The sequence below is a fragment of the Festucalex cinctus genome, chromosome 16 (assembly GCF_051991245.1).
Source record: "Festucalex cinctus isolate MCC-2025b chromosome 16, RoL_Fcin_1.0, whole genome shotgun sequence".
Classification (NCBI taxonomy): Eukaryota; Metazoa; Chordata; class Actinopteri; order Syngnathiformes; family Syngnathidae; genus Festucalex; species Festucalex cinctus.
In genome coordinates, this window is record NC_135426.1 from 24,977,682 (window position 1) to 25,002,457 (window position 24,776).

Below are 24,776 nucleotides of genomic sequence, written 5' to 3' on the forward strand. Positions count from 1 at the left end.
TATGTTTTTTGTTTGTTTCCCTCAGAGGTAGATATTCCAAAATAGTTTCAGCGAAGCTCATAAAGCCCAAAAGACTGCAGGGATGTGTTGCGCCAATGCAGAATGATCAAACAAAACAAGTACTGTAATCACGTCACCACCAGTGCCATGTTTATTATGGTCCAAAAGTACCATGGAGGGATATTGTTAATGTCTCTGAAAGAAATGGCACTCAACAACGTAACAGCAGTCTTGTATTCCTGAGTATGAGAGAGACACTAAAGCCCATTATTACAATTTTTGGTCTCCAGTGAAGTCATTGGTGCGTCAGTTTGACACCACTTGACAGTGTGCTACATCTTCCAGGGATTCACATTTCAAGCTTAACAATGACAAAAATACTCCATATTTCAGCTTGAATGTGCAAATCTGATAAATAAACTAAATCGAGGGGCTGGAGCAGCCCCGTTGACATACACTCCTCCCAAAAAGATAGGGATGAATTCAGAGGATGAACCCAAAATGCAACATGAAAACTGCATTTGACCTCTAAATGTCTGACTCCTAGCCAAGCGCAATATCCCTACATTTTTGGGAGTAGCGCGCACACTTGCTCCTCAGCGATTGCCGTCACCAGGCAACTCATTTATCTGCTCCGTCTCCGAGCTGAGACGTTGGGCCTCCGCGTCCGGCAACGGCGGCGGATCCGTGCAGCAGAAGTAGTGTGGTAAGGTTGCCATAGTGAGCGTGCCAAGGATGAGGAAGGAGCCCGACACCATGAAAGAGGCCATGTAGTTGCCCGTGACGTCCCGGAGGAGTCCTGGAAGCGCCGCACAATTGGGTAAAAGAGAGAAATAATCGAGAATGGTCAGATATGTTTGGTTAATTGGAGAGACAGATCCTACCTGACAGAGGTGATCCCAGCAATCCCGCACAGCTCTCGATGAGCTGCAGTAGTCCGAGCGCCCCCATGACGCGCTCCGCCCCGGCCACCGTCGGCACCACTGTGAAGGCCAGCGAGGTCAGCGCCCCGGAGCAGAAGCCATAGAGGAGGCTGACGGCCACCAGGCCGGCATAGGAGCCCCACAGGGTGCTCACGGGTAGCAGCATGATGAACAACCCGGCCAGCGCCGTCCACACGCTCAGCAAGTGGATGAGCCGAAAGTGGCCAAGGTCCGAGAACCAGCCCGAGACCACGCGGCCGAAGATGTCAGTGATGCCGGCGGCGGACATGACGAAGGCGGCCTGGTACTCGGAGCAGCCGGCGTGTCGGCTGAGGGCCACGAGGTGGACATAGGGCACAAAGTAGCCAACGTTGAGGAGCGTAATGGCCAAGGTGTACGTCAGGTAAGGCCTCTCGCACAGCAACGACAGCTCCAAGTAGGAGGCCACTCGCCGCCGCATGTCAGCGCATGACGTCCTGATCTCCGTATCCACCTGGAAGACAGAAAATTGTGGAATTGATTCCGTTTGAATTTTTCAAAATGGAATATTGAACTTGCAAGCAGAAAAAAGCAATTGAGCCCCACGAAAGATTTAGAAATGCCTCTACATGCCACAAGGTGGTAGCAAAGCACTATTTTTGGTTAAGTGACACTCCTCACCTTACTTCAGCATGAAACAACATCGCTTCTTGGCAACAAAATGCCACAAGTATATGGAGGACCAAAACTGCCAAAATTCAAAAGAAATAAATAACTAAAAGTGGAAATAAAACAGATGTAAAAAATGTAATTTGAAAATTAAATCCAAGATACATAAATTTGTATTTAATTTTGAATTTAGATTTTTTTTTTTTTACATTCATTTTTATTTTCACATTTAGTCATTTATGATAAAGTAAAAATAAAAATGGATAAATGTCATAAATGACAAAATAAATAAATGACTAAAAGTAAAAATAAAAAATATATATAATTTAAAAAATTCAACAAATTTATTTATTTCATTATTTATGTATATTTTGTATTTTTATTTCCATTTATATTTATTTTTGGGATTTAATTTTTGAATTATATTTTTTTTATATCAGCTTTTTTTTCTTTTAGTCATTTAGCCAAGTATTTATTTTGAATTTGGGCAGTTTTGGTCCAATACAAGAAGGCTCCAAAGCACAGTAAATGATTTCTTCATGCATAGTGTATCGCGCCCCACCTTTGCCGCGCCCTTCGGCCGCCGCCGTGACCGGACGAGCGCCCCGCACGCCATGATGTTGAGGCTGAGCCCGCCGAGGATGAGCAGGGCCCCGCGCCAGGCGTACGTCTCCACCAGGAACTGAAAGAGCGGGTTGAACGTGAACGAGGCCAGGCCGATGCTGGAGAACGCCAAACCCAGGGCAAGACTGCGCCGCTGGGTGAAGCTCGCCATGACTGTGGCCACCATGGGCGTGAAGACCAAGCCCCAGCCCAACCCTGGAGGACGAACGGGGGAGAAATCATTGAGAATTAACACACTATTGAGATGCGGATTTGAGTACAATAATAAACAATCAATTTGAATGATTTATAACCCTGTCGGCTCTTGACTGCAACGGTCTACCTGAAATGAGGCCCATGGTGAGGTAGAGGTGAAGCAGACACGTGGCCTGTGAGGCGAGGATGAAACCGAGCCCGGCCAGGAAGCCTCCCGCCATCACAACCAGGCGCGTGTCATACGCGTTGGACAAGGCGGCGCCCAGGGGACCTACGACACATCACGGTGACGACGTCAAGCGTGCCTCCAACAGGAGCTCCACCGGGGGGGACTCACTGAAGAACTGCTGTGCCGCCAGGCCGGTGGAGGAGATCCACGAGATGGCTTGAGCGCTCTCGTCGAAGTACTGCACGAACTCCACGAAAAAGATGCCCAAACCGCGCATGAGGCCGAACACCAGGCTGGTGCTGACGAAAAGGGCCCCGACCAGCACCCAGCCCCAGCCCCCATCGGGGCCCTCGGCTTCACCATCGCGCCGCCTCTCCGCTCCGGCTCGGACGCTGGCCATCGCTGAGAGATCAGAGAAAAAAGTATGTCAAGAAGGGGTGAGAGTTTACATCATGGTGCGTAATCATTAACTTCCTTTGAGCCAGTGTGACGAGGCGCCTTAACACGTCGGTGGGTTAATGATAAACAACTTGCAAACCCTTCACTAAAAAACATCACGATATTCATTGACAGGATATAGGATAAATATGTAGTACCAAACATGAAATAGAGGGTGAGAAAAATTCATTAATTTAAAAAAAAAAAAAAGATTCAGTGTTGCCAATATATATTTACCACTATTTCTTAATGAAGGCACACACACACACACAAAAACAAAATGAATAAACTCTTAAGGAGCAAAAAGAAGATGCACGCTCATGTTGAACAAAACTGGGCAAATGACCAACTAACTGACCACATATAGTAACTTGTGGCAACAAAATGAGTATTTCATGTGCATGTAAAATGTATTTTGTGGCCACAAGTAAGAAATTGGTACGTATTTCATCGCCACAAATAATTGTTTTGTTTGCATTTTACTCCTATTTCGTGGCCAGACTTTTGTCATTTCGTGCACAGGCAATACATTTTTAGTGGTGGCCATTAAATTGTATTTGGTGCACACATTATCCCAAATTTATGGACACAATTTAGCATTTTGTGCACAAATCACACTATTCCTATTTCATGGCCACAAATCAGTATTTCATGAGCATATTATATCTATTTTGTATCTCTTGGCCATGAAATACTTATTTGTGGTATTATATGTGCACGTGAGATCTATTTTTATATGTCTAATTAAATTTTCCCCACACGTCATGTCTGGGGCTCTGCAGCAAAAAAAGAAAATTAGTGACCAAAGTTAAAGGGATTACAAATTTCCTAAAGTCACTATTTTAGATGGACAGACGATACCCACCTGCTGAAGGAGAAGTGCACTGCAAAACATGCGGTTTCAGTGGAGCTGATGCTGAAGGACACACACAGATTGTTTGATTTTTTAAGTATTTGCCATCATTTTAAATTGTTAGCATGTTGTTAGCAACATGAATGTTAGCACAAAAAAATTACCTACCCTACAGAATAAAAAAAAAATAAAAAAAATAAAAAAAAAAAAAGACAGGGAAACCAGCGTAAATTCCAGCGGAGTACGTCAAACCATAAACCGCAAATAACTACGTACATAACGTAGCACTGACGTAGCGCATGCGTACTGACGACTAACTAAATTGCCCTAAAGCCGAAATAAAATAACTGCGAAAACAAAACGAAGCACATCGTTTACTAACAAAAAAATAACAACACCTCGATTGGACACTGTGAATTAAATATAGTTATTTTTGTACCGTAGCGGTCGTCATGCAACGCAAGCAACGGCAGTCAAAGTGTGTTTCGCTTTCGAAGAACCTGTTAAATTAACGACGCTAAACTGACACTGTTAGCAACACTTACCTCGAACCTTCTCTGAGTTACAGTGGCCATGCTGTCCTTTCTTGACTCGGTCCGAACTCGATGAAGCCAAACCACATGACAGACCCTTGCCGGTAACTCTGGACGTGTGTGTCACCGGTGTGTGTGTGTGGGGGGGAGGTTGCGTTTTAAATGGAACGAACGCACCACCGGGTGAGTGAAATGCTAGTTCCTTTTTTTTTTTTTTTTTTTGTCTGGTAACGTAGTTAGCTAACAGGGTTTTTGTTTTTTAAATAGCATAATTCATTTTACTAAAATTGTATTAATTCAATAACTTGTCAATAACTTGAGGGTGAGAGAGTTAAGCAGAAATAGTTGCCCACCTAAAAAATATTCACCCCCTCGAGCCACCCCTCAGGAAACACCAGCAAGTGGCACCAATGAGTGTCAAGCAGGAAACGTGTGGCAGTATGGTTTCATTCTTTCCAAATGGTAGGAGAGATCGATTGCGAAAGTCATAGGTGGGAATTCGAGATTTATGGGATCATTTATTTCTCAAATGAATTGATTTTAGGTCCTTTTCCTCAAAAAACAAACAAACAAACAAAACATTTTCCTCTCCAAAAAAAAATCGTCTGTCACATAAATGCAACTTTTTTCCCCTCACTAAAAAAATACTACTTTTACAGTCCTTTGTTTATTCTTTTTTTTTAAGACGAAAAGGTTTTCGTTTATCTTGACTAGTTTCAGTGTCAACTGCCGCCTTCCTCCGAAGCTGTCAAGCTGACAGTTGTGACGTGTCTTCTTATCAGCTGCAGTTTCTGGGCGGTTCCGGCGTGGCAGTACCATGTGGATGACGCACCATGCGGACTTCGCCCTCCGATGGTCTCTGGAGAAGTGGATCTCATCCCATGTGTGGGATAGCAGGCAAGTTCCTTCGTCCCTGTTGAGTGTGGTCGGGCCCCGTTTCACAATCTCTATTGCTTCTTTCGTCCATCGTTTGTATTTTTGTTCTGCTGTTCCAATGATGTTTGTTTTGTCCCAGTCCATGATGCGATTGTCTCCTTTGCAGTGGTCCGATATGGTGGATTTTAGGGCTGGGCGATATATCGAAGAAATATCGATATCGCGATATTGGGCCATGCAATATGCATATCGCAAAGACATGCAATAATTTTCATATGGAATTTTTGGCTTTTACCTGAAATTGACCAATCAGATACAAACTTAAATGTGCATCACCATCTAATAGTTTAGGGTAATTACAGGGTAATAATAGTGTAATTACAGTTATTAACTAGGAACACATTGAACTTGCTTTTTACCACATGAACAAAATGTTATTCTTTCATTTGACAATAAAAATGTTATTTCTTTAGGTACATGTTAAATATCGCAATAATATCGATATCGCGATATTCAACAACTATATCACATATCACATGTTTTTCCAATATCGTGCAGCCCTCGTGGATTTGATTTTTTGTGTGTGGCCTTGTCCTTTTCTACTCTTGTATAGCATTCTGCTGTTTGATTCTCACATTCCTGATGCCCAGAAACATCAGCTGATGAGAAGACGCGTCACAACTGTCAGTTTGACAGCTTCTGAAGAAGGCGGCAGTCAACGGCGAAACTAGTCAAGGTAAATGAAAAACCTTTTTGTCTTAAAAAAAACAAACAAAAACATAGGACTGTGTAGATTTGAAGACAAGATGAACATTTTTTTTTAACCGTGCTACTTTTTAGCTCAAAAATATTTTTATTAAAAAAAAAAAATACTTTTTTTTTTTTTAAATATTTTTGTTTCCTAAAAATCCAACTTTGTAATAAAAAATTAAAAAATTCCTCCACCCCCAACAAACACTATCTTACTTTAATTTTTCTTGAAAAAAAAAGTGTCTCCAAAGGTGTCTTTCATATCTTCGAACATCGGTCATGAAGGAGTTCTTTGAAAATGCTTGATTGCATATATGTATCATCATGTACCACTGTTAATTCTGTCATAATAAATAAAGAGACATGTCATCCAAGCTCCAATTTAATTCAAATAATACAAGCCATCTTTGTCCAGCAAATGAACCATCCAATTCCTGACTGCTTGTAGAATAGTTGATCATTTTTATGGTTATATATCAGAAAAAGTCATTTGCCTGCTTGGACTTTTTCAAGTCGCTATGTGTATGGCTGCATAAATTATTTAAAAGAACACGCAGGGCACCAGGCCTCACACGCGTGGAGTTAAATAAAAATATGTGAGCGTTAGCAAGAAACGACACAACCACGATTCAAAGTGCTTTTTAACTGAATTCGGTCAGATATCAACTCTGTTCAAACTTCCTTCAAACCATCTATAGGGGACCCTCGCTCTTGAATGTTTTTTTTTTCCTTTCACTTTACATACTCAAACTTGCCAAAACCTGCTTTTGTTCCTCCCAAACTCTTCACAAACCAACAAAAACACTTCCTGTAACGCTCTAAATACAACGTTTTCATGACCTCATCTCGAATGCAAGCTCAGTGAGTGCTATTATTTTTTACAGGCAGCTGAACCTCCTCTCACAACCAGCAATGGCTTCTGTAAAAGACACTACTGTTAAAAAGATAATGCTATTGGGCTTTCTTTGTTTTTCAGCAGGCCTGCGGAACGGGCGGGTACGGCTCGGTCAGGACCTTGTAACGGACTTTGGTGTTGGTAATGGCGCCGTGCTTCTGGCGCAGGTGAAGGCGCAGCTGACTCTTGTGGCGGAAGCGGAGCTCACACTTGTCGCACTGCCAGAAACAACAACAACAAAATGAAGATTTGAGCTTGTCTTCTTTTTATTGCTGCCGTTTTTAAGGCCCGGACTCACCGAGTAAGGCTTTTCTCCGGTGTGGATGCGCAGGTGGCTCTTCAAGGTCTGCAGGTGGCGGAAGCGGGTGCCGCACGTGTGGCAGGGGTACGGCTTCTCGCCCGTGTGGATCAGGACGTGGGCTCGTAGGTGAGCCACCTAAACATAAAGCAAGGAAATGTGCACTGTGTGTATTTAAAACAACCGCATAGATTAGCTTTTAAGTCTGCTGACTTATGAGCAAAAGCTCATTCTATTTATGTCATTTGTATGTCTTACACCAAGAGGCTCATATATATATATATTAAAAAAAAAAAAAAAAGTACTAATTTTTGTTTTTACTGCCCAAGGTAAAAAAAAATTTTCTTTTTGTATATCAAAGGCTGAAAAGGCACGCTTGTGAAGGCTCACCTGAACGAATCGTGCGCCGCAGGTGTCGCAGCGGTACGGCTTCTCGCCCGAGTGGATGCGAGCGTGTGTCTTGAGGTTGGCTGGCCGGTTGAATTGGGCGCCGCAGACGTTGCAGCGGTACGGCTTGTCGCCTGCAGGTTTGGAGTTGACACATTTGGGGAATCAGATTTTGAATTGGTAGCACGTTGGACGAGTGGTTACCAATCTGCCTCACAGGTCTAATTGAAATCATGTCATGTCACAGAGATGTTAGTAAGAATGGGCTGATTTGAATTAGCGATGCAATTTCCCATCAGGTGTTGTGCAATCTTCACCTGAGAGGATCGTTTTGCCTCCTTTAGCGTTGCCCGGGTAACTGTAAGACACATAGTAGCACTCTCTCTTCACGGCTTGATGGCGTTGATGAATGGTAGCTGCGGAGTGTGAGGAAAAAACAAGGTGGCCCCAATATTAGTAATAAATTATTGTACAATCTTATTTTAAGACGAAATGGGACACAAATGTGAAGTGGAATGAAATGTATATAATATTGTAACTTTTTTTTTTTTTTTTTAGGCTGTGTGGGAAAACCTCACCCCCTTTTCTCTCATTGCAGCTAACTGACTCCAGAGCTATTTTTGAATGATGCAATGTCGACTGCCATGACAGATGATGACGATTCCATGACATACCTGTTCCCTCCTCCACGGAGGCGGGTGGCCCGAGGAGAGGGGCTCGGCCAGAACCCTCGTAGCAGGAGGCCTGCCCCCGTCTGCCGAGGAGAGGGAGTGAGTTGACGAATGTCGCCCCCTCCCTCCACCGCCATTCCCACTCCCGCCTTGCCTCCTACCTATCAATCTGACCGGGCACTTCTCCAGGCCACGCCTGCGTCACGGCCGTCGCGTCGTGCCGCGGCTCCTCTTTCACTGAGGTCCCAGCACAGAGAGGGTTAAGCACGATGTACTTGTATTTTTTCCAGTTGCAGGACTTTGGGTGTGGTGTTGTTTTGGTGCCACACTGAGGGAGGATCACATATAAACAATCCCGGTTATTAAAACCTGATCCATAGCATAATTGACAGGAAGTTCCCAATTCTTTAATGAAAGTCTTCATCTGGTTTTCAAAAATCCATTTTAATATCTGACTTATGTATCTATGGTCCTGAAACTCACTGCGAGATTTTTGTTGCAGGTTTTAGATTCTGCGGGGGAGCTGGGCTGGCAGCTGGAGCGTGCGGGACTGTCAGGAGATGGTGGAGGCGAGTCAGGCTCCTTCTTCAGCTCCTCCGAACCGTGCTTCCGTGGCGGGAAAGCTCCCGGCGTAAGAGGACCATCAGCCTCACCCGGGACCCTGGAGAATAAATATAGAAGTTGAAGGTGAGATTGACCAGGCCCAAAAAAAAACTAAATAAACGGGGTATAAGTGAAGTTCTGACCTAACTATCCGTGCTGCTTGTGGTCCAGGATTAGGCAGGTCTGCACCTTTAGGGGCCACAGAGGCCACAGACACCCTGGGGTCCAGCTCCAATTGGGGGTGTCTCATGCTCATGTTTTCCCTGCTACAGAAAGTTGAACCAATTGGAAACATTCTTCATTTTTAAAATGGACCTTTTTCATTCATAGATGATTTAAAAAAAAAAAATAGAACGTATGTGTTAACTTTGGGGATGGGCAAATACCGATATGGCCTTATTTTAAGGTATCGGATATTTGTGGGGGTTGCCGATATAGCAGTCACTAATACATAAGGAAAAAACAAACAAACAGGATAAATTATGAGTGCAACAAGTGAAATGGTTTATTATTAATTAATTGTACTTACTCATTTTAATTAGCTAAATAAAAATGTTTAATGTTGCACAATGTTGTTTTTTTAAGTAACTGTACTGTTTTATTACTTCTAGTAAATACATTTATAATTTATTCAATATGATAAATGATAAGGACATTTCTAAAAAAAATAAAATAATAAAAAAACCTTAATTCACCAATTTTAAGAAAATGGCTAAATCATACATTAATACAATTAAATGTTTATTTTAAACTAACAATTCATTTTGTATTATATTTCATTTTAATTACTCAAACGATCATGTAATTAAATACATTCTAAAATTGTTGGACATACAAGCAAAATTGTTTATTTGACTATATTTTAATTTTATGTAATACTTTTTTTTTGGTCAGGATCTCACCAGTGCAGCCGCATGAAGTCCCGGCAGGTATCAGCCACGTGGTCCATCTGCAGGTAGGCGGCCACGGCAAGCACGCCGGGGGCAGTGGCGGGCGTCAGGGGGAGGCGGGACGTGTACATGAAGTCGAGCAGGACGGAGACGCTGGTGGGCTCCAGGTGGCCTGGGAGCGACACGTTCATGTGGCGCGTGTGCCGCGTGTAAAGCGAATAGAAGAAGCCACTGCAAAAGAAAAACAACAACAACAACAAAAAGAAAATTCTCAGAGGAAGCGGACTGCTTTATTGCTTTGCTGCCATCTTGTGGCAGCTTGATGTCAATGCATTCAGTGGCGTGCAAAAGTTGGGAGCTGAGGAGGTGAAGGCCCCGGGATTCCACCTGGGTATCCTACCAAAAAAATAGTGAAAAGGTTTCCGTCCGCCCCTCCCCGTTGACAAAAGTATTCCAGCAGCCATCTTAACAAGAAGTCATTTTGAAAATCATCCGCCCGCCACTGTAGTCGCTAAGCCGATCACACCTACCTACAGGCCACCAGCACGGCCGAGTGAGCCTGTAGGCGCGCGTCGCCAACCGCCAGGGTGGCGTCCGTCAAGATGCCGCGGTGACGCAGCTCGTTGAGGTTGAGCAGCACGTCGCCGCCGTGGCGGGTGAACTCCTTTACGTAGCCAGCAGACGCCCCGGTTCCATCCGCTCCCAATGACATTGCGTTCCTCTGGGGGGGGGGCAAAAAAATAAAAGTACCACATGACATCCTAACAAATTCCGAATGGGATTTACAGTACAGTTCAATTGTATTTGCATTGAAAAACTATTATTTATGTACCTTTTTGACCACATTTTTGTTTTTTTTCTTTTTAAAATAGAAAAATGACATGGCACATTCTCATTAAACTTTTTTTAAATTTCATTTCCTTATTAAAGAGTGTGATATCTTCAAGCATTCAACTTTTCTTCATATTATTATTATTATTGTTCTAAAGTGAGATCTTGCAGTATTTTGTCCCGATTCGATCATGTGATTGGAAATCAAGGCTGATCACATGATTTTCTGATGGATATCAACTGAAAAAGATCAGATTTTTAAATGTTCATAATTTAGAAAGTCACATAATTCAATATTTTATTATTTTTTTTAATTTTTTTGAACCACTGCTGACTTACAGCCATATACTGTAAGAAGTTATCATGTTGGTATACATTTATTTAAAACAACAAAAAAGATCATTGAGACAATTTGGTTGCGATCTTTTTTCCGCCGTAATTCATTACCATTGAAACTCGTTATCAGCAGATGCTCAAAAACTACTGACTTGGACTAGGCAGGGTGCAAAAAAAAATGTTATTGAGATATCTCTCCATTTTTGTAATCATCTCATGCAGGCCATGTTCTGAATTTGTTGTTTGAAACAGGTCAATAAAAGAATGCAAATGGCCCCAGGGCCTCACTTTTTACACAACATAATTAATTGGAAATCATTTTTCGTTTCATCTGTCAGGAATTTAGAGTACCGACTAATGCATAATAATATAATAATGAAAACATAATGAACAAATAAATAAAGTACTTACCGCTGTGTCCAGTTAGTGATCGAATAAATAGACACAAGTGTGCCAGACACGTGTGTTAGGCGAGACCAGCTCCCTACTCGTGCCTGAAAAGAAAACCTCAAAATTGACCTCTGTTTTGATTTTTGCGTGTTTTTCGTTGTTTTTGTCCCCAGACTCACCCCGACCAGCAGGGACGAGAACCGACGTGAACCCCCCGCGCGGACCTCAAGCCCCTCGCCTTCTCAGGCTCCTCCAGTCAAATAAGAACGTGGGGCTGAGCTCACCTTGACTTCCACTGGCGGCAACAGTGTTTGGGGAGGCGACACGGACGGACTCTTTATAATGTCACCCACCCTCCTTCTCCTACTTCCCTTTTCCTCAATGGCCCACGCGCAGGAAAAGGCCTGGCCCAACACTCCGAGCTCCAAGTATTTTTAGTGGGCTATTAGTTTTTCTAAACCCCCATCACGCTGAGCAAAGTAATGACAGGAAAAGCCTCGTGAAAAAAAAGAAAACAATATGAGGACTCTTGGGAAGGGGCGCTACATGCCTGATTGTCCTGGGACGAGACACGAAAACATCAAGGTTCTCCCAATCGTTGCTTTTCGGTGACACTTGCATCGCTCCAGGACAGAGGTGGGATAATATTGACATACAATAATTGCCCATGGCAAATTATGAGTTAGGGATCTTTTCATCTCCTGCCAGCAGTCCAGACCTGTTTCCAAATGAAAATATGACGATTGAAATCCTGGACTGTTTAGTTGTACATCAAGCAAGAATACAGTTGAATCATTTGAAACACTGTTTAGTGAGGCGGAAGTGTTATGAGGACAAAGAGGACGGAAGCGAGACAACACCATTGCTTCGAGATGGGGGACACCTTCTCCTTGATGGTGAAAAACAACCTTTTCCCTGCTTTGAGCGAAATGAAGCCGACAGATGTGAAGGAAACCCCCGGCCCTCCCCCCATCAAAAAACACACTCACACATTTTTAAATGCATCCTGCAAAGCTGCTCAGAGACATGGATGAAAACGCCTGCGCAGGACATCCGTCAATAATAAAGCTAGCAGGAGATGAGGGAGGAGAAAAGCGGTGAGGGGGATTTGCGGGGGGTACACCAGGTTCACATATTGACTGGAAGAAAAAAAATCAGCGGAAAGTTACCTCATGCTGGCTGTAAGACTGGTTTAAAGATAAAGAATTACACGTCACTTGAAGAGTAAAATTGCATCCTGAACTCAAAAATTCTTGATTTTTAATCAAAATAATGTGCCTTTTTCTCAACGCCACATTTTATTCTCTTAATACTACAGCAATAGTCTTGAAAATATACAACCTCTAAAATCATTTTTTTTTTTAAATTAATTGCTTATTTTTGTGTTCTTATATCAAATGACTTCTAAAGTTACAATTTAGTTTTCCGCTACACTATAGTGTAAATTTGTGTTTTGCAACATGTTTGGAAGTGTTGAATGGTGATTGGGTCGGTGATGTGCTTTGTAGTAAAAGGAAAGCGTGTAAAGGAAAACGGGGATCAAGAAAACAGAGGTGGTCTCGGCCGCTTCCAGGCATTGTGAGAGCAACGGATGAGTAGAAGGGGGGGGGGGGATCTCTGTGTTGGGGGGTGCGTGGGAGGGGGGGGGGGGGGTGTTAAGAAAAAGTGAGACCGTTACTAAACGGGTTCTGCAATGGGCGGAAATCATCGAGTCTGTCCCGTTGGCAAAGCTGGGGGTGCAGAAGGAGGGAGGGAGGTCTTCCTGCCCTTCACATGTGTGTCAGTATTCACGAGCCCCAACGTTGACCCAAATCCCTCAAACTGGTGCCAACGTGTTGACAAAAACAAAGACTTCCTGCAATTTGCAGTCCGTGTGGACATATAAGGGCAAGCAGCTACCGGACGAGGGAGGAAGTTGGGGATGTCCCAGGAACCCGGCCGGCTTTGTTTGTCAGGGTTTTGGCAAGGGTCAATGTGCAATAAATGCGCCAATTTCAATTGGATTGGTTGATTATAGACTGAGGAGGATTAGAAATCAAATCAAAAGAAGCACAATCGGAATAAAGATATAATATTATGAGAATTAAGTCTTTCTTTTTTTTAAGTCATACCATAAAATAAAATTGTGTATTCTTTTTAGATAAAGATTGTAATATTTTGAGAAGTGATACATATATTAAAACTTCAGTCTCACAAATATAAAACTGTTCTTGAAAACATACAAACGCTTGCTCGTAAATATGGACGTTATCCATGTAAAATGATGTCTTCAATCTTGAAAATATACGATTTTGGAAGATTACCGCTTTAATCTTGAAAATGTATTTTTATTTCAAAATATTTTATCTAATAAATGAACAACTTGTAATATCTTGCCCTTAATCTTGAAAAAAAATCAAATTTTTATCTTGAGAATTGACTTTATCCCCTCAAAAATATAGTAAATATTGTAATAATATGACTAATGTCAACAATGGGATTTTTTTTCTTGAAAATATACAACTTTTTCTTGTAATGTTCAGAACTACGACTCTTGTGGAAATATGAATTCATCCTCATGATGTTATGGCTTAAGTTAAAAAAATATGCTTTATTTAAATATATACTACGACTGTTTATGAAAACCACAACTGTTTTTTAAATTATGAAACATTATTCATGAAACATTACGACTTGAATTGCATAGTTAATTTTTGGTTTTCTGTCTCAGTGTTATTCTCGTCCCCTCGTCCGACTGATATGTAACCGTTGGTTTATTTTGACAACTTTCCCCGGTCACGCGCCGATCTCGTGTTCTCTGCGCGCGCACGTTTAGTGTACGTTCGCATACGTCACACGTCGGGAATGCGTCGCCAGGCGGCTCTGTGTCCAAGAAGGCCTCCGGAGCTGAGGCAAAAGTAGGTCAACGACGCGATCTCAGCTAAAAGAGAAAGTTTTGTTCGTTGGCGACAACTTTTAGCTCGCAAGGTTTCATGGGAGCCGCGCGCCAGGCTGTTGTTCGCCATTTCTGGTGGTAAGCGTCCAGTCTTTCGTTATTGTTGTTTTATTTTAATTCTCTGTGGATATTTTGCCGTGACCGGCAACTTGCCACCTATTTTGCCATCAGAGCGGCTCACGGCAAAATAGCTCTAGCGAGAGAGTTACCGGCAAAATATTCTCTGCCATTTTAATTTGGTCGTGTTGCGAAGTTAGGCTGTGGGGGTCCTCATCGTATTGTTTATTTTTCCCCCTCACCACTTCTGAATTGAGTGACGTCCCTGTTATTTATTTAGGCCTGTTCACTTGTGATTTGTTTGTTGCGTTGCCATTTGCACGATATACTTGGTGGAAAAAAAAAGCTACATGTAACTAGCTGCACGCCGTTGGCTAAAGCCTTCAAAATAAAGGCGAAGTTGAATTATTTTTTTAAACTGTGTGTTACTTTTGTTACATTTTAGTATACGATGCAAACAGTTTATTATGTTACAAAGCTCTGCTTTTCATCACGTTTTTTTCCCCCTGTGTGTATCTTCCTTTTCCAATATTTTGGACTTTTACTTCGAAAGCAATGGAATAAACACCGGAATCCGCTTGCGTTTGACGCCCTGTCACCCATATTTGATAAGTCAAATGGATCTCATTTTTGTTTATTTAGTTAACCTTTGTTACTCCAGATAAGCAATATTGACCTGCAGCAAAATAAAAAGGCAAAATAAAAGCAAATGAAAAAAATAATAGCAAGTTAGCAACCTATAGTATATTAATCTTGTTTGTAAGAGAAATGTTTAGTTTTCTTTAAGAATATTTCACTATTCCTCTCTATTGTCAATTTGACCAGGTTTTAAAAGGACAGTGTGTAGAAATTTAATTTTCAGTGTTTATTCATTCTAAAAAAAAAAAAAAAAAACTATTAATTTCAATGTATTTTTTATTTTTTTGTAGGTCTAGTAATCGCTAATCATATTACATAGGTAGTGCTGCGCCTTACAGGAGGCAGACATATTTTGCCTTCACTACAGCCTAATTAGGAGGTGAATCGTATTGCATCGGTAGTTGCTCGCTTTTAATTTATTGCATTATTGGTAGTGTATTGAGATGCATATCGTATCTGCCCTAGCATATAATGAAATCAAGCAGAAAACCACCTTTTTTACCCTTGTAACTTTTTTTTTTTTTTTTACTGTTTCTTTATTATATCAGTTAAATGTAGAGTATGAAATGGCATAAAAAGTGAAATTTGAGGTTGTGGCATTGTTTGTTTTATGCTGCGACATGGTTCTAATCCTCTTAGCGATGAGGATTTATAACGGCTACACGACCCAAATTCTCCCAATCAGTCTGAGTGACTTATTAATTTTTTACCTTCTGTGTTGAATCTAAAATGGAGCAAGTTGTCAAGCATTGTATTGTTTTTGGGCCAGGTGCTATCATTACACAACATTTCCTATTTTGGAAATGCTCGCCATACTGGTGTAAACAGCTAAAGACAATAAGCATTGTGGGTGGCTGGTGGCGAGGGCGCGAGAGTCGCAGCTGTGTGCACGTCCAATGTTTTCGGGGGGCCCGCTGCTGGAAATCCCCAAACCGTTCCGACTGGCTGCTGCCTTCCTGCTCCGAAAGTCCCATTGTTTGTGCTGTCGTTGCCACGGGAAACGAAAAAACAGCGACGCATCCCTTCCGCTGGACTCATTGGCCCCCCTGTGTCAATCCGCAGAATCCCGCCATGTCCGGTCCTACCTGGCTTCCACCGAGGACTCTGGATAGCCCCGAACGAGTCGTCCCCCAGATGTCCCACACTGCAAGCTCAGCTGTGTACCGAGCCCCCAACAAGAAGGGTCCGCCTGACTTCCGGCCCAAATACAACCCTTATGACCAGAATGGAGGTGGAGGAGGGGGAGGGATTGCGACTCGGTACATGGCAACTGGACCCACAGGTAAGATGATTTTGTCAGATTTTTATTTTTTTTTTCTCGCCAGTGGTTCTCTAAACTTTCTACACCAAATACCAATCACCTAAGGCCCAACCAGGAAAAAAAAAAATGTCCATGTTTATTTTGATATTCCCCAATCTTTGTGAAATAACTGGAATACTGCAAAAGAAATTTTTGGGAAAAAAAGTTTTTATTTTTAAGCTATGATGAGTCCACTACAGAGGACATTTTTTTAAAACTTAAATGCTGAATGCGTTTGTAAATTAGTTAGAATTAAAGTTACCACTATACAGGTGTCATTTTTCTGTAAATACGTCCCGTTTGAGAATTCCCTATAATTTGTTGTGGAAAAGGTGGGCCTGTCCATCATTCACCTGGCGATCACTATTACCTGCCTCCACACGGGCCCAAAGACGAACGCAACTGGAGCGCCCACGGGGACGGCTACGAGCTGATCGTAAGTGTCTTGTCATCGTTGCCTGGCGAACCTTCATTTTGTCTGTTAATCAAACGGGGAAACTTGCTCTCACTCAGCACCGTGGCCCCGACAAGACCGGCGCCCACCACTCTAAAATCGACGCCGAAATCGACTCGCTCACCGCCATGCTGGCCGACCTCGACGGCCAGCCGCAGGACTCCAGCACACAAGTACGACACCTGCTCCGCTTTGTGCGGGCATATAGAACATCTTGCAACAAATATTTCAGGCCTTGTGATTGACTTGAACATCAGGGCTCTGATGACCATTTTCCGTTTGTTTTCCGCAGCTGTACGACAACGTGCCTTACAACAAATACCTCTCAGGGGATCACTACAACGCAGTCGCACCCCAGAGCCGGCCCAACTCGGGGTACCCTCCTCACCCCCAGAGCCAGTACCACCCGCCGTCATCCTACCCAGGCGAGCACCGCGCACCGCCGTACGCCGCGTCGCACCAACCGGACCGCTACGCCTCGGCCGCCTCCAAACCGTACCCGCAGCCGGTGCCGGCGTCCTACACCACGGCCTCCACCCCCACCGGGCCCAGATTCAGCGTGCAGGTCAAGACAGCCCAACCCGTCACCTACTCGCAGACGGGGAGGCAGGCCGAGCAGGCCTACGCGCCGCCGCCGCCTCGCCAGCATGCGCCTCGCCAGCATGCGCCTCGCCCGCCCCTTCAGACCGGACCGCAGGACTGGTACCCCGCTTCGCAAGCTCAGGAGATGCAGAGAGGAAGAGGCGGCCAGGTGGCCTTGTCCAAAAGGGGGATGGAAAATAATCAAATGGGGGCGGCGCAGAGTCCTGCTTACCAGGTGTGGGCAAACGTTTGCGCTGGACAAATTCCAACCATCAATCATCGAAGTCGTTAAAAAATACAGTAGTTAAAGGTGCAAGCAGGGATATCATAGTTTTGGAATTTTTCATTTGAGTTAGTTTTTATTTTGTTTTGATTTTTGTTTTTTAAATGTAGTTAGTTTTAATTAGTTTTCATGGTGGTTCTGTTAGTTTTTATTTGTTTTAGTTATTTAATACATTTTTAGTTTAGGTTTAGTTAGTTTCAGTATTAGTTTTAGTTTAAAAAAATGTATATTGTGCGCAATGTCTCAAAAACATCATGGGAGCGACGTCATCTGAAGGTGCTTTTCTATTGGCTGCTGCTTGATGACATCGCTTCTCTGTGACACACATTCAAACGTCCTTATTGTTTGTTAATATCCACAAGGGCTCATCCATTACATTAATTACCAAAGACTAAAACAAAGGACAGTTTTTCCGTAGTTTTAGTTAGTGTTGTAAACATAAAATGTAGTTAGTTTTTGTTTTGTTTTTAAAAAGCATTTTCGTTTTTATTTAATTTTGTTATCAAAGTTGTTTTTTGATTTTTAGTTTTTTCATTAGTTTTAGTTAACTAGAATAACCTTGGGTGCAGTTAATGCAGTCTCATTTCAAATAGATTCATTATCAGTTGAATTATTAATAAAAATAAAAAAATAAAAATCTCATTTAAAAAAAAAAAGTTTATTTGATTTGCAAATGATTGATTGAAAATAGATTTTATAAACCACATAATTATCAATTTATATTAACGAATGATTCATTGTAAATACAATGATTTTTATTGACAATAAACCTTTAAAAAACAGAGACTCGGTATAGCCAATAAATAGTGCAAATTAAAAAAAATATTATTTTAGTGTTGTTTACAATAAATGTCATTAAATGAAAAATAGATCCACTACAAATCTATTGTAAATAAAATTAACTAGTTTACTAGAATAAAACTAGCTCAATATTTTGATTAAAGTCAATCAGCTAAACATTTTGGTAATGATTTTATGTACACTTAATATCTATTAATTTTATTAGAATATAATATCAAATATTTTTAACAATAAATTAAAGATTAGACGAGTGACTCATTCGATTAAATTTAGTTGATTTGTTGTAAATAGCGTTTATATTTTTATTCCCAGTTAAAAAAATATTGAGGTTATTATTTAAATTTGACACTTTTGTATTTTGCTCAGCATGTGCCAGCACCAACCCGCCCAGAAGAGGAGTTGGAGCGTCTGACCAAGAAGCTGGTGTACGATATGAACCACCCGCCTGCCGAGGATTATTTCGGTACGACCTATCGGAAAGCCCGACAGGAGGACACGTATCCAAAACGTTTCCCCCCCTTTCCAGGCCACTGCGCACGCTGCGGCGACAACGTGGTGGGCGACGGCAACGGCTGCATCGCCATGGAGCAGGTGTTCCACGTGGAGTGCTTCACCTGCATCATTTGCCACGCCCGCCTGCGAGGACAGCCCTTCTACGCTCTGGACAAGAAAAGTTACTGCGAGACGTGTTACATTGTGAGTCATGCCCGTAATTCGAAGAAGCATTTTATTTCCTATTTCCTTTCAAATCGAACGGCTTTCCATACGCAAAGATACAAACGCATTAAATTAAAATGAAACCGTTTTTTTTCCTTTCACCAGAGTACACTCGAGCAATGTTCGAAGTGCTCCAAGCCCATTTTGGACCGCATCCTGCGCGCTATGGGGAAGGCGTACCATCCTCGCTGTTTCACATGCGTGGTGTGTAACTGCTGCTTGGACGGCGTGCCCTTCACGGTGGACGCCACCTCGCAGATACACTGCATCGAAGACTTTCACAGGTATGCTCGGCAAAACCCGCACGCGTTTGCGCTTGACTCGGAACCGCTAACTGAGCCGCGCCTCCCGCTGTCCCGACAGGAAGTACGCGCCTCGCTGTTCGGTGTGCAGCGAGCCCATCATGCCCGAGGCGGGTCAGGAGGAGACGGTCCGGATTGTCGCACTGGACCGAAGCTTCCACGTCAACTGTTACGTCTGCGAGGTGAGTTCATGATTGTGTACATGCGAGATGCACGGCGCGGCACATCTTTTGTTGTCATGACGACCGTTGGTGACCGAGGTGGGTGGCAACAACTTTAACCAAAGCTCAGAATGTGACGGAAGAGCGAGTACCTTCATGTACATGTTGAATTAGCGCAACGAAGCGGTCACGTCGCCAAGACACGAATCGATGAGAATGAAATGCCTCAAAATACGCACAACCACAACCTTGGTTTGGTTTCGGACTGACCCTGACCTCCGTCCTGACCAGGAATGCGGCCTCCTGCTGTCCTCCGAGGGCGAGGGTCGCGGATGCTACCCGCTGGACGGCCACATCCTGTGCAAGGGCTGCAGCGCCCGGCGGATCCAGGACCTCTCGGCCAAAATCTCCACGGACTGCTGACCGATGCGCTATGGGATGCTTACATTTTTTTTTTTTTTTTTTTTTTTACACCCACAGCTTTAACCTTTGTGTTATTTCCTAGTTTTTGTATTGTTCCTGATCCAACGTTACTGACGTTTGAAGTAATCATTGTCATGTTTTGCTAAATATGTTTCTTACCACACAGATACTTGCAAACTAATTTCAAACTGAAGGATGACAGAAAAAAAAAAAATCAATAACTGCCTCAAACACAATAACTGTGACTTCTACATTTGAACAGGCCGTGATGTAGCCTTATAGAACTGTAGGTTAAAGGAATGTAGTATTTAACATTGAATTGGTTTGACAAGTTTCGCCGTAATGAATGTGAAAAAAAAAAAAAAATCTCTTTTTGGACTGTTACAACGGTGCAATGAAGTCGACGGTTTGATAGGAATACAGGGTGAAAACGGTCACCGAAAATCATCAATCAAGACTTCCTCCTCCCATGTGGATGTTTGTGTACCTTTGCACTTGTTAATTTGTACGACGCACCAGACATGACGTTGGGCGAAAACATTCAATTGCTGCCTCAGTATAGATCAAATGTGCACAAAATGCTCATTTTGAGCCACAGAATACAAAATTTTGGCTTCAAAATACACAAAGTGTATGCAAAATACTAATTTCTGCCCACGAAATAGAAAACGGTGGCTGTGAAATAGTATTAACGTGTGCATGAGGCCAGAAAATGGATATTGTGCAGTGGGTTTAATATTTGCATGAACAACTTGGATATTGGCAGTAGAGGCAAATGGAACATGTATTTTGTGGCCACAAATAAGCATTTTGTGCACACGCCCCTGCCCCCCACCCCATCATGTCTGGGGCCTTTAAAATGTTTGAGCTTCTCCTGTGACAGTATTTACCGTCTTTGTCGAACTGCCGTCCCCCCATTGCCTTTGTGTACTAAAGGGCTAGAAACCTGTACAGTCAGATTGTTGATCCCTCTCTTGTGAACTGATCTCAATACCTTTTGCGTTTACACATCTTTAAAGTCCGAATGTTCTGTCCAGTTGCACAATCAGCCATGTAGCTTTGGCTTCGTCCTGTATTTTTTTATTTTGGTTCTCAGTTTTGAAATGCTGTGAAGTGGAGCTCACGGTACTGCGGCACGTCCCTTTTTGGCGACTGAATAAAAAAATATAAAAAAAAAAAAAAAAGGTGTCTTTTTGCTAATTGACTTGACTAAGCACAAAGCTGAATAAAATGTATTAAAATGCATATACGGGAAAACTGAAGAAATGACAATTGTGTACAGCTGTTCTGGTCCAAACCGCTGACAACAAAAGTGAGTACACCATATAAGTGAAAATGTAATGCATAGTATATGTCTGAGCCAAGGCACATACTTTATTTAAATGAGGAAAATCTCACAGTAAAAACCACCAAACAAATGTCACAAAAAATGAAAACTTCAATTTACTCAAAAGTTGAGCATACATTTAGCATTCCAGAATTTTAACACACTAAATCATGTGACTATATTAATAACGATGTCAACAGGAGGTGAAAGTCTTCCAGAAGAAATTGCGGCAACCCGCCTTTCGCTCTCTTTGGGAGAGAGGAAGACTTCGCCGCATCAACGCCACGCCAAGTGCTGGGAGCGCCTCGTCACTTGCCGCCAGTTCGTAGATGAGCCTCAGCAGGAGAGAGCGAGCCCAGACCTAAAAAAAAAAAAAAAAAAAAAGCTTAATCTCTTATAAAAGTAGTACCCGGCTGTGTTTAAGTATAAAAATTAAAAAAAAAAAAAAGTATACAAAAAAAAAATAGTCAAGTAGAGACACTTGAAAAATCTCTTTCAATATACAGAAACAAAGTATTTGTACTTGATTACTTTCCACCTCCATGATGCAGGACCGACTCACCTTGTCCAGTGCCGCGTCTGCTCCGAGGGCCTCCGCGAGCAGGTCTGCCGCGTCGGGGGCGCCGGTGCCGACCTGCACCAGCACCCCGGCGGACAACAGAAGCACAAGCAGCACCTGCGGCCGAAGCATCTCCTGGAGATCGTGTGACGGCCGCTCGGGCGTGCTCGGGCTCATAAATAGCCTCGTCGTCCTCGGACGCTGGCGCGCGCGATTGGCTGAGACCGAGCGGCTGCGGGGATGTGTTGCGAGATGATGAAAGTGTCACTCGAGTAGACGAGGCGATCTGTTTTGCTTGTTTGTTGTGAAAAGTGAGTGTGAAATGCAGCAGCACCATGGACGAGTAGGTGAGGTTCTAATCTCAGTTTATGTGTAATAAATCTGATACATATTCAATTATTTGTTTAGAAAAACATGGGACGAGCCTATAGGACTGGAAAAATAATCACACTTTAAATCGCAATCATTTACATGTAAAAAAGAAGTAATGGTTGTCTCAGTAATTTTTTTAATTGATTTTGTTTGGGGGGGGGGGGGGGGTCGTTTTTTTTATTTTTTATTTTTATATATTTTGTGTCATTTCAAAAAAATATTCTGGAAAATGGGGGAAAAAAAGGAAAATGATCAAAACAACAGAAAAAATCTGAAGAAAAGAAAAAAAATATAAAACAGAAAAGTGGGGGGCAAAAAATGCTGAAAAAAAGAAGAAAAATAAATTCCGAAAAACTGGAGAAAAAAAAAATTCAAGACATATAAGATATCTGAAAAACAGAAAAAAAAAGAAAAAAAAAACATTTCAAAAAACTGAAAAAAATTGAGAGAAAAAAAAAAAATCCGAAAACAGGAAAAAAAAACCAACATTCTGTAAAACGGAAACACCCCCCCCAAAAAAATAAATAAATAATTATTCAGAAATACATGAAAATGTGCAAAAAATACAAATTAGTAAAAGAAATATATATATTTTTTTACCAAAATTACAGCGAACACATGAGAAATTAATATACAATATTAATCAATATATTATCTATAGGGTTATATATTGAGAAATACTTACTAGTACTGCATCTTCATACTTCACTGTAACTTTAAAATAATCTATATAACAGAACACAAAAACATAATCACATCAGTTCAGCCAATTGGCATAAGTTAGAGTCATCCAAGTTAACCAGATTTATGCAATGTCAGCAGCACTGCTATTTTGTGAGCGCCAAAAAGTTGAACAATTGCCGAGAGCACTCAAAAACAACCCGTTACTCCCACACACGCGCACAAGCAGGGATAAAACGACACCCTAAACATACATTTGTTTGTGTGTAACTCAAAGCAACACGACAGAATTGCTCAAATTTATATTGTAAAATAGCTAGCGTTGTTAGCTATTAGCCACAGGCTAATATAGACAACACTTTGGGGAGACAAACCTCGCTGCTACCTCGGCTCGACCCGACGGCCATGTACTTCACCACAAGAATTGAAATTTTTCGTTTGTAGCCCACGGAAAAGGGATAGAAATACTCACTTTACACTGAACTACTGTACCTAGTTAGCAAACAGCCACGATGGTGCTTCGTTTGACAAACTATTTTCAACACAGGACTGCCGCAACGATGATGGCAGGTGTTACCTTGCACTTCGTTATGGCAGTGCTGCCACGTTTGAAACCGTACGAATAAATAATTATTTTACTCACCCTTCCATTCGCCGTGCAGTTGCCGTCTGGACTGTCGAACAGCAATTACAGCATGGGGGAAAAAAAATACACAAAAGAAAAAAACGCTGCCTCCATAACTCATCAGATGTCGTCCTACGTCCACCTGTGAAAGTACAGTCACGCACATGGCCCCCCCCCCTCGCGAGAATACGTGTGTTGAAATTTAATTTAAAATGTCATTTAATTCAATAGTTTTACGTTTTGAATTTGTTTGAATGTGTTCGTTTTATTCTAAAAACACTATGGTATTACATAGATTAATTTATTCAAAACAATAGTTTTTAATTAAATGTCATATTTAATATGACATTGTTGTAACCATTACAAATGTAATATGATTGAAGATGTTCCCAGGCCCGTCGAGAGACACAGTCTGTCCAGAAATTTAAAAAAATAAAATCTCGATTTTTGTAGTCATTCAGGACGATTACGATTTTAATCAATTTTAATCTAATAAATCCAACAAACGTTTATTTAAAGGTTTCACTTATTCAAAAATAATTCCTGTGCAAAATGTTCAGACACCAGTAACATATGCTGATCTAGATTAGTTTTAACATAAACTTAACATTCGTAGTTTGTGCTTAAATGCAACAATTAAGTAGTTGGTAGCTATTTTAAACATGTCTTGTAAACCACCCATCCAGCATTCTGCCACTTGTGCAAAATTACAACACATAAAAGCATTTAGATGTAACAGAACAAAAGAACAACAGCTTTTTCTAATCCAGAAGACAAAACTCGATTTCACGATTTAACAAATTTTCAACGATTCGATTTTTTAAAATGACAATGTATCGAATTAATTCGATTTATTGCCCAGCCCTAGCGTGTTCTGGGTCGTCACTGGGGAGCTCGTGCCGGTGGGACATTCCCAGAACACCTCTCCTGTCAGCCATCCAAGAGGCATTTGAACCAGATGCCCGAGCCACCTCAGTTCAACATGGACCAGGTTGACTCTAAATTACTCTGAAAAACTGATTATTTTCTTTTTTTCCCAAGTGAATACCATACGCTTCCTTACAATCACAATTCTGTATTGAGGAAAAATTGAACTGCATTTTAATTGCTAGTTCTAATAGTTCAGCCGAATACCCGAATGGAGATAACAGAAAATGAATGGACGAGTATAAAATGTAGCTTGGGTTGCGTCGGTCAAGATAAGCCATTTAGGCGTCCAAGCGCAACGTGAGGCCCCCGCATGCTGAG

At 41.9% G+C, this 24,776-nt stretch overlaps 3 protein-coding genes and 1 long non-coding RNA gene across 18 annotated transcripts; 2 read left to right on the forward strand and 2 right to left on the reverse strand.

Annotated features, from left to right (window-relative positions):
- Positions 1-128: 128 nt before the first annotated feature.
- Positions 129-5,088, reverse strand: slc16a13 (solute carrier family 16 member 13). Its single transcript, XM_077500540.1, has 7 exons — positions 4,396-5,088; positions 3,863-3,913; positions 2,728-2,961; positions 2,518-2,661; positions 2,134-2,390; positions 885-1,416; positions 129-799 (listed from the first exon to the last, which is right to left on the reverse strand). Exons 3-7 carry the CDS (start codon positions 2,957-2,959, stop codon positions 597-599), a joined length of 1,368 nt encoding a protein of 455 aa, XP_077356666.1. The 5' UTR covers positions 2,960-2,961; positions 3,863-3,913; positions 4,396-5,088; the 3' UTR covers positions 129-596.
- LOC144003879 (uncharacterized) lies at positions 4,172-12,526 on the forward strand. Of its 10 annotated transcripts, none has more exons than XR_013279113.1 (11): positions 4,172-4,328; positions 4,419-4,487; positions 5,166-5,280; positions 5,873-5,995; positions 6,986-7,071; positions 7,191-7,331; positions 7,564-7,709; positions 8,188-8,359; positions 8,763-8,947; positions 9,758-9,818; positions 11,484-12,526. It is a non-coding gene; the product is annotated as an uncharacterized LOC144003879 (long non-coding RNA). The 10 variants fall into 10 exon arrangements; XR_013279117.1 differs by having other exon boundaries at positions 6,989-7,071; XR_013279110.1 differs by having other exon boundaries at positions 4,419-4,566; positions 6,986-7,331.
- bcl6b (BCL6B transcription repressor) lies at positions 6,379-23,694 on the reverse strand. 5 transcript variants are annotated; one of them, XM_077500535.1, is made up of 14 exons: positions 23,547-23,694; positions 22,908-22,948; positions 11,490-12,028; positions 11,332-11,414; positions 10,284-10,474; positions 9,766-9,984; positions 9,007-9,129; positions 8,744-8,921; positions 8,422-8,588; positions 8,264-8,343; positions 7,907-8,005; positions 7,593-7,723; positions 7,203-7,340; positions 6,379-7,122 (listed from the first exon to the last, which is right to left on the reverse strand). In XM_077500535.1, the coding sequence occupies exons 5-14, from the start codon at positions 10,463-10,465 to the stop codon at positions 6,982-6,984; spliced, it is 1,458 nt and encodes a 485-aa protein (XP_077356661.1). In that variant the 5' UTR covers positions 10,466-10,474; positions 11,332-11,414; positions 11,490-12,028; positions 22,908-22,948; positions 23,547-23,694; the 3' UTR covers positions 6,379-6,981. The 5 variants fall into 5 exon arrangements, with proteins under 5 accessions (XP_077356661.1, XP_077356662.1, XP_077356664.1 ...); XM_077500536.1 differs by lacking the exon at positions 23,547-23,694 and adding an exon at positions 23,376-23,514; XM_077500538.1 differs by lacking the exon at positions 23,547-23,694 and adding an exon at positions 23,396-23,487.
- Positions 14,017-21,134, forward strand: trip6 (thyroid hormone receptor interactor 6). Of its 2 annotated transcripts, none has more exons than XM_077500522.1 (10): positions 14,017-14,207; positions 16,004-16,223; positions 16,574-16,677; positions 16,755-16,868; positions 16,988-17,512; positions 18,728-18,824; positions 18,888-19,057; positions 19,184-19,362; positions 19,442-19,562; positions 19,833-21,134. In XM_077500522.1, exons 2-10 carry the CDS (start codon positions 16,013-16,015, stop codon positions 19,962-19,964), a joined length of 1,653 nt encoding a protein of 550 aa, XP_077356648.1. In that variant the 5' UTR covers positions 14,017-14,207; positions 16,004-16,012; the 3' UTR covers positions 19,965-21,134. The 2 variants fall into 2 exon arrangements, with proteins under 2 accessions (XP_077356648.1, XP_077356647.1); XM_077500521.1 differs by having other exon boundaries at positions 14,024-14,323.
- Positions 23,695-24,776: the final 1,082 nt, after the last annotated feature.